This window comes from Meriones unguiculatus, chromosome 1, assembly GCF_030254825.1.
Source record: "Meriones unguiculatus strain TT.TT164.6M chromosome 1, Bangor_MerUng_6.1, whole genome shotgun sequence".
NCBI classification, from domain to species: Eukaryota; Metazoa; Chordata; class Mammalia; order Rodentia; family Muridae; genus Meriones; species Meriones unguiculatus.
The window spans coordinates 3,800,491-3,812,344 of NC_083349.1; the positions used below are offsets into that span (position 1 = coordinate 3,800,491).

General features: G+C 55.2%; 1 protein-coding gene across 2 annotated transcripts; it reads right to left on the bottom strand.

Moving 5' to 3' along the window:
- Nucleotides 1–1,521: 1,521 nt before the first annotated feature.
- Nucleotides 1,522–8,547, bottom strand: Ntn5 (netrin 5). 2 transcript variants are annotated; one of them, XM_060388084.1, is made up of 6 exons: nt 7,895–8,547; nt 4,453–4,641; nt 4,128–4,277; nt 3,771–3,824; nt 3,345–3,425; nt 1,522–2,015 (listed from the first exon to the last, which is right to left on the bottom strand). In XM_060388084.1, exons 1-6 carry the CDS (start codon nt 8,517–8,519, stop codon nt 1,615–1,617), a joined length of 1,500 nt encoding a protein of 499 aa, XP_060244067.1. In that variant the 5' UTR covers nt 8,520–8,547; the 3' UTR covers nt 1,522–1,614. The 2 variants fall into 2 exon arrangements, with proteins under 2 accessions (XP_060244067.1, XP_060244109.1); XM_060388126.1 differs by lacking the exon at nt 4,453–4,641.
- Nucleotides 8,548–11,854: the final 3,307 nt, after the last annotated feature.

Consider the following 11,854-nt stretch of genomic DNA (forward strand, 5'->3'; position numbering starts at 1 on the left):
CAACAAAACAAAAAATAAACTATGAATGTGGGACAAGTGCCTGTTTTCTTATGCCTTGTAGAACAGTGTGGGGGGGTAGTTTTGTTGTTTTTTTTTTAATCTAAAATCTAAAATCTCTGTATAGCTCAGGCTGACTTTGAACTCCAAGTGCTGAGATTACAGGTATATACCATACCTGTTTTGGAATCTCTCTTCTACGCCAGGTCTTTAACCTCTAGAATTTTGCCGTCATTTTTGAGACAGGGTCTCATGTAGCCCAGGCTGGCCTCTAATTCGTTAGGTGGCTGAGAATGAACTTGTGATCCTCGTGCTTTGTAACTCTTCAGTGCTGGTAGGTTTACACCTGGTTTACAGTGGGTGGTGGGAGACCAGACCCAGGGCCTCATGCATGCTAGGCAAGAAGTCTGTGATTTGAGCCCATTTCTGGATCTTTCCAAAAAATTTTCACTCCATCTGGATTCCCCTCTCTCCCTTTTCTTCTAGGCAAATTCCTACCATAACAAATATAAATTTCAAAACAGTAAAGTCATTTGGCTATGCTGGGGAGGTGGACAGGGGCCTCCTCTGAGGTCTGGTGGCCACCTGTGCCACCTCCTTTACTGTGCACAGATAGGCAGGCTGACGCTTGGAGGCCCGGCTGGGAAGGGCCCGGTCGGCAAGTGGTACAGATGCAGATTTCACACCAATTTGCTTCGGCTGCTAGAGACAAAGCTGGCGTCACAGGAACACAGAAGGCTCACCCTGCTCTGTGCTTTCATCTCCTACGCCCAGGCTCTTGGTGGGAGTGGCAAAGCCAGAGCACCAGTGTTCCCACAACCCCTGTGACCTTCCTTAACCCCCTCTCCCTGCCCTGGAAGCCCACTACCTCGGGATCCCAGCAAGGACCGATTCATCCGAGTGCTCACAGAGGGAGGAAGGCCTCTGGGTGTGCAAGTGAACTAACTCATAGCGCTTACTGTGGGCCAGCCTGTTCCACACCCTTCATGTAGATCAATCGCTTTTGTCTTCAAACTGTACTTGTTAGATAATCCTTGGCCTCCTTGCGCTCCACCTCCTAAGTGCTGAGAAGTGTGCCACCATGCCTCTAGACTATATTCTAAGATCAGGCGATATTCAAAGTCCCCCACCCCTGGCTATCTTGAGATCCCTTGGAATAATAAAGTATCTAAATGCCAAACTTTTTGGACGTATGATACTACTAGGCACCTTTGTCAAATTTCTTGCCTTTCCTGGCCATACCTAGTCTATTGTCTTTTGGCGTTATCAAGCAAGACAAATCTAACTAGAACCAGTGACTCTGCTGGAGTCTTTTCACTCCAAGCACATGGGCCACTTTGTCCCAGATAACTTCCTTAGAACTTCTGCTGGGCAAATCTACCCAAGGCCTTCTTCACTTGCCCCCTAAATACTCCCACAACATGGATCAGACACAACTTCACAAGACAAGAGACTTTATTGTGACAAATAGCCTTTAGGCTCAAGGGCCAAAGCAGTAACTTCTGGCCACTTGCGGCTTCCCGCCTTTTGCGCCCACGTGGCAGCAGCATTGCAGCGTGACGTCACGAGCGCTGTGGCTTCTGATTGGCTCCTTAGCAGTCGAGGCCGAAGGCTCTGCTAACTCACACGTTGCTCCCGGGGCCCAGGGCTCGGCGTGGGCGGGCGCAGGCCGCGGCAGGCGCCACTGCGCTCCTTCTGTTGCAGCCGCCGCAGCGGCCGGGCCCAACGTGGCCTCCAGGGCAGCGCGAGGCCGTGGCGGTTCAGGACAAGGCGTGCGGGGTCGGGGCCCTCCGCAGCACTGCCCAGCAGGAGGTAGTGGGCGCCCGGGCGCAGGCGCAGGCAGCCGCAGGCTAGGTCGGCGCGGGGCACCCAGGCCTCCTGGCCTCCACGGCGCACGGGCCACGCGCGCTGCTTGAACACGGCCAGCACGTGCACGGATAGCCGCCACCACTCAGGGCCCAACGAGTGGGCCTCCGATACCGAAACCTGTGCGGACTCCGCAACCTGAGCGTGCAGGACTGCGGGAAGACACCAAGTCAGGCAAGCGGCAGGCTGGCCCTGAGGAGTGAGGCCGGGCCTGACACTGCCATGTGGCGGTGGGATGGGGTAGGCAGGGTCTAGATCCGTGGCTCTCAACTTGTGGGTCACTCACAAGCCCTTGGGGGCATCCAACAACTCACAGTGGTTGCCTGAGACCATCAGAAAACATTATGATTCCTAACAGTGAAATTACAGTTGTGAAGTAGCAGCGAAAATAATGTTACGGTTGCAGGGGGTTCACCACAGCATCAGGGAGGTTGCAACCACTGGTCTTGATGTGTGCTGGATGCTAGTGAAGTGGGGGAAGGGAGACAGTCAGGATTATGGTTGTAAGGACCATGTGAGTTGCTGGGGTGAGCGTGCCCAAAAATGGAATTGGGAAGAGCGTGTGAAACGGGGTTCAGGGTGATGTTCACCAGAGATCAGGCAGGGAGAGCATCCTGAGAGCCTCAGACAGTGCTGGCTGAGGCTCTGGAGGTCATGTTACTATTAACAGTAGCCTCGGGATTCCAGGGCTACTGTTTTGACAACAAGGTCTCACTAAAATGTTGAGGCTGGTCTAGAACTTATTCTGTAGCCTAAACTGACCCAGAACTCACTTTACTCCTTCTGCCTCAGCCCCGGGAACTGGAGATTTTGAGCCTGCACCCCTATGCTTAGCTTTGTCCTGAGTATTAATGTAACAGAGTGAGGAGGTCCCCAGGAGTGGAGGCCTCAGGAAAGGGTGGTCTTGCTAGAAAGGCTCTGGGGTGAATTGGGGCCTCCAAAGGATGAAGAGGGCTAAGGCCTGAGATTTGCTTCAGATCATGCTAGTGTGAGTCAGTGCTGTGGTGGGGCTAGGCTCTGGCTAGCAAGGCAGATCTGTGGGATCAGTACCCCTGAGGAGAGGGTGGGAGAAACTCCAGCTCCAAGACTTGTGACCCTGAAGACAGTTGATGGTCCTGAAATCCAAGGGGCCCACGGTCCTGTACAGAGGGAAGTAGCTTTGTTCTTTGGCTAGGCCCTGAGTACCTGAGACTGAAGGAAAACAGGATAGGACAGGGGCCTATCATCTAGATCCCTCTCCTCCTTGCAGCGCTCAGAGATGTTGGGCTGAAGGACAGGACGAAACTGCAAGTGCAAGAGTGTGGGGGACCAGAAGACACAGGAAGGTAAGGTAAGGGCATTCCCCCCACTATCTCCCACCGTTGTCTCCTGTTCTGTCACATCCTGGCAGATGACAGTCTGTTAGGACCTAAATCCTTTCCCATTTAAAATAAGAAAGTGGAAGGTCAGAGGAAGGCAGGCCCCTTGTCTCCATCACTTACTATAATCCTGCTGGCAGTACCTCTGAAGGCTCATGTGCACGCTGGTGGCCGAGACGGTGCAGTAGTTCTGACACTGTGGGTCTGGAGAGGGCCAGGCTCTCTGCAGTGGGCTCCCACGGCCTGGGTCACAGCCCATCCTACCTCCCCACCCATTTCTATAGACAGCTGGACTGTTGGCACCCTCAAGAAGGGCTGGAGGCCAGGCATGGTGGTGCACCCCTTTAATCCCAGCACTTGGGAGACAGAGACAGGCAGATTTCTCTGAGTTCGAGACCAGCCTGGTCTACAGGGCGAGTTCTACCAGGGCTGCCGAGAGAAACCCTGGCTAAAACCAAATCAAAACAACGAAAAAACAAAACAGCAACAACAGAAAAGGAGCCCAGTCATCCCGTTTCAGATCCCTTTGCTGCTGTTCCAGCCTCTTACCAGATCGAGATGCAGCAGAGGTGGCGGCAAGAGTGGTTGTTGCCTCTGGAATTCCTGGCAGCTCAGAGGAAAAATTCAGCTTCAACTCTAGGAATCCAGGCAAGCCAGCTCTCAAGGGCACAACCATCCTTTGCCCTCTCCAGGACCACCCCTTCCCTCCTAAGCCCAAGGTGTCCAAACCTCAGCCCTTTTTTCCAAGGTTGAAGAGTCTGTCGTTTCAGACCCGATTCCCTGAAGAATCAGACTCACCCACGGCCACCCAAAAGCCAGCGCCACAGGCTGCGGTTGTCCACTGAAACCTGGCCCGTCACCTCCCATCCCAGTTCAGGCTTTTAGCTTCATGTGTTTGGGACTCACGCTGGCAGGGCATCTTGGGTGAGCGGCTCTGCTGGTACCCAGGAGCACAGCGGTTGCATGTCAGGCCTGTGACCCCTAACTTGCAGGAGCACTGGCCACTGGTCTGGTTGCACATCCCTCCTGTAGCTCCAATCGGGTGGCACTGGCAGGCTTCATGACAAAAGGAATGAGATACTTGGGACCAGTAGGCGCCCTGCAAAACTCATGTCCCATTCCCCAAACCTGAGAGTCTAGACTCCTCCCTCACACCCACCTCTGTACCTGCCAATACAGAATCCTAGCTCTGTGTCCTTTCCCCTTTGGCTTGGCTTCAGGCCACACTCACCCCTGCATGCCTTGTGACTAGTGATGGGCTGGCTTGGGTCCCTCCAGAACCCTGGCTGGCAGTAGTGACAGTGCCGCCCCGCCGTGTGGTGGCGGCACCGCTCACACACACCCCCACTACGGCCACCTGACAACCTGAATAGCTCGGAGTTGAATCGGCAGCGTCGGGCATGCTGATTGCAGGAGCAGGCTGGGGACAAGATGAGGTCAGAAACTGTCACACAGGCATATTAGGTTCAGATCTGTCTCCAATCCCCAGCTTTTCCCTGCCGTCCTGCTCTCGTGGAGGGCTGGAGGGCTGTGGTTTAGAGACTGCCTTCGACTCATCCCCAGGATAGCTTAACTCGATCTACACTGCAGCCAGGTGTGGCATAGTGGGTCAGCAGTCAGCCTGCAGCCCTCCCGGGAGGACGAGGACGCAGTGGGAAAGAATGGGCTGGGTGGGGCAGCCCCAGCCTCTGCCTGAAGGGGACTGCTCTATCCTGTAGCTCAGCCCCACTGACCACAGGATGGCATTAGCTGTGTTTAACCCAGAGTATGCGCTAGGCCTCTAGGACTCCCACGTTTGGCACCATGAACCAAACGTGTGTCTTTCTAGTCATCACCATTCCCATCCATAGGTGGGGAACAAGACAGTGAAGTCACCTGCCCAAGGAGGGAGCCCGAAGCACAGTCTGGGCTGTGGCAGCAGCTTCCACTAAAGCCCAAAGGCATGCGGAGCACCTGCATTTTCCTGGGAGCGTTCTCAGATTCTTGAAGGCAGTGCCTGTCTAACCCCACTGCAGGGGTCTCTCTGACCACCGTGGCCTGCAGTGACAATCCTCCAGAGGCAAGATGGGAGTTCCATTCAACACCATGCAGTAGCTGATGTTGGTTCAAACTCAGAGTCTGCCCCAGTTGTTTATTTTAGGCATAGTTAATTAAGCTAATTAAGTTAATTAACAGCACAATTTGGTGAAGTTTCTTGGTGACAATTAATCCTGTGTGCAAAACAAAGCTTAAGAAATTGAAACTTGGGGCTGGCGAGATGGCTCAGTGGTGAAGAGCACTGTCTGCTCTTCCAGAGGACCCGGGTTCAATTCCCAGCATCCACATGGGAGCACACAACTGTCTGTAACTCCAGTTCCAGGGATCTGATGCCCTCTTCTGCCCTCTTCTGGCCTCTGTGGGCACCAGGTACACATGAGCATAGACACATGCAGGCAGAAGACACACAAACATAAATAATAGATATTTTTAAAAAGACACTGACACTCCTTGTAAAGTACAGGAGACATCTTCCATAAAGGTGGGTTCTATAGAGTCACTGGGAGAGCAAGCTCACAGTAAGTGTCTGGGAGAGGATCCAGTGTGGTCTCAGCCACACAGATAGCACAAGGGTCAACGGGATGTGTCCACTCCCAGCCTTCTGGGTAGAAAACAGGTTACACATCCCTCCCTTGGAAGAGACAACTCTGTGTTTATAACGTTCCTGGTTCCCTCATGCTTCTCTGTGAGCACAAGGGCCTTGTGCCTCCTGCTGATCAGAAACACTAGGAAACTTCATACGTTTGTTTGGTCGGCTCATGCAGTCAAGACTGGCCTAAAACTTAGGATCTTCCTGCTTCTGTCTCCTGAGTACTGATGGGCAGGAGAGTCTTGCTACACCTGGCTAATTCTTTAAAACTGCATAAACTGTCGGGCATGGTGGGCACATGTTTAATCCCAGCACCCAGAAGGTAAAGGTAGGTGGCTCTCTATGAGTTCAAGGCTAGCCTGTTCCACATGGTTGGGTCGAGGAAGCCAAGGCTACAATAGTGGGACACTGTCAAAAAAAAAAAAAAAAAAAAACCCAAACCTAAAACCACGAAAACCCCATCCACATAAATCAGTGGCTCCTTCAGCACCCCCAAGCCTAGGGTTCTGTGTCTCGCAGGAATTTCAGAGAGATGTTGACCCAGAATGCCTGGTCACTCTATGGAAAGTCCTGGACCTGGAGGCTTGAGCAGGCAGCTCCCGGGAGCAGAGCAGAGGAATCCCAGTGTGGTGAGGGAAGAGGCAGCTGTAAAATGCCGGTCCATCCCGGGAGCCTCTGGTCCCTGCTGTGCAGTGAGGCTTTCTGCTGGCTGCAAGGGCTCAGGTGGTTCCCAGTGGTAGTGCTGCTGCAGAGGCTCGCATTGGTTGCTTTCTGACCCAGAGTAACGGCTTTGCCTCATTCCCTTTCCGACAACTTGACAGGAAGGGGACAGTCAAGCTACCTTATCTGTAAAGCCACAGGGATGTGCCCCTCATCCAGGTCCCCAGGGTTGCACTTAATGTGGGTAGCTGTGGTCATCCTCAGGGATTACAAGCTCCCTAGCACCCAAGCCCGATGAAGCCTGTCCCAGCATCAGGACACGTGAGTCTCCCCTGGCACTCCCTGGGGTGTTGGAGGGCAGAGAGCTGATGGGTGTGTATCTGCCTGTGTCTGTCTGTCTGTCTGTCTATCTACATTAGTTGTGTGTGTCTGTCTGCATTAGTTGTCCATGGGCCTGAAGGTATTTAGACCTTCTTCCAAGGTCACAGACAGGTGGAGCTGACTTTGTGGCTGAAGGAAGAGAGGCTAGAGCATGTTCTGGAGATGACAGCGTCGAGGAAGACACCTCCCTAAGAATCATCATGGCTCTGTGTTCCCGCCAGGATCTTCTTTCTACCTGGGAATGGTATCATGGCGGGGGCTCAGAAGTGGCAGAGGGACAGAGCTCCTCCCCGGCCTCACTGTCTTCTCTGCAGCCATAAGGATAGAGCTGTCACTGCCCCCCACCCCTTTATAGGGTAAGAAAACAGACACAGAGAGGTCAGATCCATGCCTGAGACCACATTACTGAGAGTCGAAGAGCTGAAATTGGGCAGGCCATCTGCTAACACTGCTCCTAATTGTGTCCAGGGGCACTTAGTATGACAGCACCCAGTGGGAGCTGGGCAGGACAGGATTCATGCTCATCCCAGGTCATACCAGTGTGACTGTGTAAGTGAATTACGGCTAGTCTCCTCATCCAGACAGTGGGCTGGCAGCTGGTGGGCCATCAGAATGTTTTATGGTTAAATATTCCCAGTTCCATGTCTCCTAGGAGTCAGGAAGTGTGTCTGCCCAGATCTTTGCCCAAACCCACTTCCACACCAGACCTGGGGTATGTTCTGCTCAGGACTGTCACTGTCGTCACGTGGTTACATCTGGTGAGTGGAGTCCCTGATAGACGGCTCCGTGTGTGTGTGTGTGTGTGTGTGTGTCTGTCTGTCTGTCTGTCTGACATGCTTGACAAACATGGAAAGGAAACCAGGTCCCAGCACAATGTGAGGACGAGCAAGGAAAAGCAGTTTTGAGGGGAAGAGGACATTCTGCATGCTTTGGGACAAGGGGCCCAAAGCATGTTGTCCAGGGAGCCAAGTGGTGGCAAGGATTGGGGGCAGGACCCATGACTTACGCAAGCACGGGTGAGGATGCTGGGGTGTGGCAGGCCGCCAGGGCCAGTCTTGATGGGATGGGCGGCAGCTTTCACACCCTGGGCCAGTGGTGTGGTGGCGGCAGCGGCAGCGTGGGGGCCGTGCCCGAGCAGCGCAGCGGGCAGCGTGACCATGGCACTGGCAGCGGCCTCTTACTCCAGTGGTCATGAGCCCCGCTTTTCCCCCAAACTCCACACGGAGGTGGCTGGCCACTATCCTGGCCTTGGGGCCCGGTGGGGAGTGAAAGGTCACCTTCTCGGGCCCCCCCAGAGCCCCAGGCCAGGCAGGCCTGCGCCATAGTGGTCTCCAAGGACCTCCAGTGGCCCAGGCAGCAGAAAGAACCAGGGCTGGAGGCCCTGGGGTACAGAAACGCAGGGTGACAGACGTCAAGAGAAAGAAGCCGTCCAGGTCCAGGGTCAGACTACCATTGCAGGCGGGGCCAGGGCTGGCTGCAGGAAGACTGCAGGTCTGGGGGCAGGGGGCTGCTGCCTTGCCAATCAGCTGGGTCACTGGTGGGAGGCAAAAGCGAGGGCGCCCTCCAGGGTCATAGCATGGGTCTGAAGTGGCCTGGCTAAGGAGAAGCAGGAGGCCGAGGGCAATGGGCATGGCCACAGCAGAGCCGGCACCTGGAGACAGAGGTGGTCGAGGGGGCCAGTCAGCCGCCACCCTGCTGAGAATTCCTCCCAGCCCTGCCTGAGCCCCCTCCCCAGCTGCCTTGAAGCAAGGAAAATAGTTCCATCTGGGGAGAATTACTGTTTACATAACCCGGAGGGAAAGAACGCAAGCAAAATTGAGAATTTCGCCTGAACTAATCCAGAGCTTAACACCCTAAAGTTACCCATCAGTGTCAAGGGGTTGAGGCCCTGGGGAGAGGGTGACGAGGAAGCAGCAGGACCAACAGACATGAAAACCTGGAACAGTGAGTCAAGGAAGAGATGGAGACGCATGGCTGAGGGAGGAAATAGACAAGAGGAGCAGAAACCAACACAGACCTCAGGGAAAGCCAGAGGGAGAGACGGCACGGCAGAAGGGCAGAGGATGGGACACCCGGAATGAAGCAGGAGGTTCTGGGGCTGGCAGGGAAGGGCAGGTCTGCTCAGAGATGTGCATGAAAGCCTGAGGACAGTGAGAAGCTCAAGAGGGAAGGAAGAGCTGGCGCCGCCTGGCAGGAAGTCAGAGTGGAGGCCGAGGGCTTGGCCCATGTAGATCAGAGTGGAAGCCTTTCCCACATGAGGTTCTAACCTTGTTCTCCACACCCTGGGCACGGAGGGGGGATTATTGCTAAACAGCCCTGGCCTCTCTGCTACCTACCCCAGCCCTCCACCCTTAACCCTTTCCCTTCCAGGTATATAGCCAGAGAACGGCACTGAGGGAGGGGTGGCGAATGGGAGCTGGAAACCAGCACCACCTTGTTGTTGAAGAGACACATGGGGAGCTGGGAAGGCAGAGCCTGGCCTTCCTCTAGGACCTGGGTGTGGGACCCCCCAGTACATTTCTAGGACTACCTGGGCGATGGCTCTACCTGCTACCCCTAATCTCATACTTAACCACAGTGCTCAGGCCCTTGGAGCAGATCAGGGAGCTGATGTTGGGGAATATATAATATAGGAGGAAGGACAAAAAGGAGGAGGGGGCATAAAGTCTGCCAGATGCCAGGACACTTAGAAACAAGAAATCCAGAGCCCAGGAAATGTTCAGAGCCAGAGGACTGAGGCTCTCAACTTCCCCCTGGTGGGACTGGACATCTTGGGACTTTCCTGAGCCCCCTGTGTGAACCGTTTTCTCTGAATCTGCAAAGAGCTACACCACCCTGTGCTCCAGGTCATCTCCCATGGGATCTGTAGGCTGGTCCCTACCCCGGGGAGCCTGAAGCCTTTATGCACCCGTAACACAGCAGGACAGCCCCCTTGAGCCCAACTCCTCATGTGAGCGTGTTTCTTGCTGGGTAATTTCAGGTCCCACCTTCTGGCTCTTTAACGCCATGAAGTGCCATGCTGTGAGTTTTCAGAGTTCCCTGGGGTAGGCAGAAGCTAGCCCCTGCCCATTTGGGCCTACAGACTTCCTCCCTCAGTGGCAGGCCCCACAGTCAGCCTTGCTGGGCCACTGGGCTTTGGCATGCATCTCCTACCTGACTATTAGGGCCCAGCCATTGGTCAAACCTGCCTGGAGAGAAGTGTCCTGTGGTCAGTCGTCCCCACATTCTTCTGTAGGAGCAGCACATGGTGGGCTCTCAGGAGGAATGAGAGTGGCTGTTCTCAGGCCCAGGCTAGTGGGGGTTCTGGGCGGGAGCTCAAAGCAGAGCCCGCAGAATCCAACACCACCGCCCACCCCAAACTCTAGCCAACAGCAGCCACGCTTTCCCACAGGGACCCCTGCCAGCCATGCCACCCGAGACTGCGTGGGACAGGGGCACTGTCGCCCCCAGCAGGCTTGCTGCCTGGTGCCCTGGAGCAAACTGGCCTAGAAGGATCCAGGCAGGTAGGAATATAGCTGCAGCAGGGGGGCCCGGGGTTGGGGTCCTGGCCTGTTCTTACTTGCCCCACCCTTCTTACCTCAGGAGTTTAGTTTGCCAGCCCCTCCCAGTCCTGCAACCCCTGCCACGTGTGTCAACTCGATGTTAAGATCTGCTTTCAAGCTCTGAAATCCCCCAAGGAGGCCTCAGTCCAGCCACAGGAGAGACCAGAGGCCAGGGCTGTCTGCAGGGAGAGCAGTGGAGAGTACCTCAGCCGGGCTGGATTTGGGGAGCAAAAGAGAGTAGGAGAAGTCAAAGGCAGCTCCTCCAGCAACTGGTGTCTAAGGCTCCAGGGATTTTAGCTGAAGTACTTACAAACTGCTGTGCTCTGAGCACCCGAGTGTGTGGCTTTCTTCTGAGCAAAGCAAGGGTCTGTGCGCTTTGTCCTGAGTACGCATCCCGTTCACCACTATCTTGCCACTGTGCAGAACTGGCCGGGGCAAGGCTCGGGGACCTGTTGCCTTGGAGAAAGAGACACCCTATACTAGTTCCAGGTGACCCTGGGGGCTGGGATCTCGGAGGAGCAAGGACAGCGATAAACGAGAGCTACAAGGCCCGTGAAAACTGGAGGTACGCACTGTCAGAGAAGGCTGGGGCCAACAGACCCCTCATTAGAGAGCCGTGTTCCCAGCTAGGGCTGTGAGTGGGAGGGCGACACATGGACCTGGTCCCTCCAGCAAGCTCTTCCAGGTCTGCCCAGCCTTGGCCAGGTCAGGCCCCCTTCTAGACAGAAGGACAGGAAGCTGGTCTGTTCTACAGACGTCAGGTAGTGTTTGCTGTGGAGCAGGGATGTGCTGTGGCTTCCGAGGATACAAGGAGAGCCTTGCCCTGGCTGTCCGGACCTTCAGGAAGGTTTGGGTCTGCTGTGGGACCCTGTCTGCCTAGCATGGAGTCCCTCAGTTGTCCCCAGAGGGACCTTTCTTCCTCGCTTTGTGCCAAGTACCCTGGGCTGGCTGGGTGATCACTACCGAGAAGGCATCCACTGTGGGATGAATGGGGCAAGCAGCAGGTTGAAGCAGCAAGAGGGAGAGCCACAACTAACCAGAAGTGGCTGGTCCCCGAGAACTGAGACCTTAACCCCTACAGGACCTGGCTGCTGGCGAGCTCAGACCTGCTTGCTCTCCACAGTGATTGGTCTGTCAACAGCCTTGAGAAAAGAAGCAGGGCAGCACAGCGTCCGCTCCGTGAAACAGCCTCAAGATGGCACTGTTGACATAGCAGGAAGGAGGCGGGGCCTGGCCTCCAGACAGGAGCAGCAGAACACTTCCCAAAACAGCTGCCTTTTCCGTGAAGGGCTCCGGAGGCCACACCCTCTCCCGAGGCTGCCCACTTGTCTAGAGCCTTTTCTCTTCTTCTCCCTAGCCAGGTTCTCTGTCCCTGCTCTGCTCCGTGGTGCTCTGGATGGGCCAGGAGTTGAGTGGAGAGCCAG

Bases quoted from the DNA above. Each gene is read 5' to 3' on its own strand.
- Ntn5 (XM_060388084.1), bottom strand. From the start codon at position 8,519: ATGCCCATTGCCCTCGGCCTCCTGCTTCTCCTTAGCCAGGCCACTTCA. The intron at 3,825-4,127 runs GTGAGTCCCAAA...CTGAGCTGCCAG, and splicing joins ACCCAAGATGCCCTGCCAGC to GAATTCCAGAGGCAACAACC. The intron at 3,426-3,770 runs GTAAGAGGCTGG...GGCCCTCTCCAG, and splicing joins CTCTGCTGCATCTCGATCTG to ACCCACAGTGTCAGAACTAC.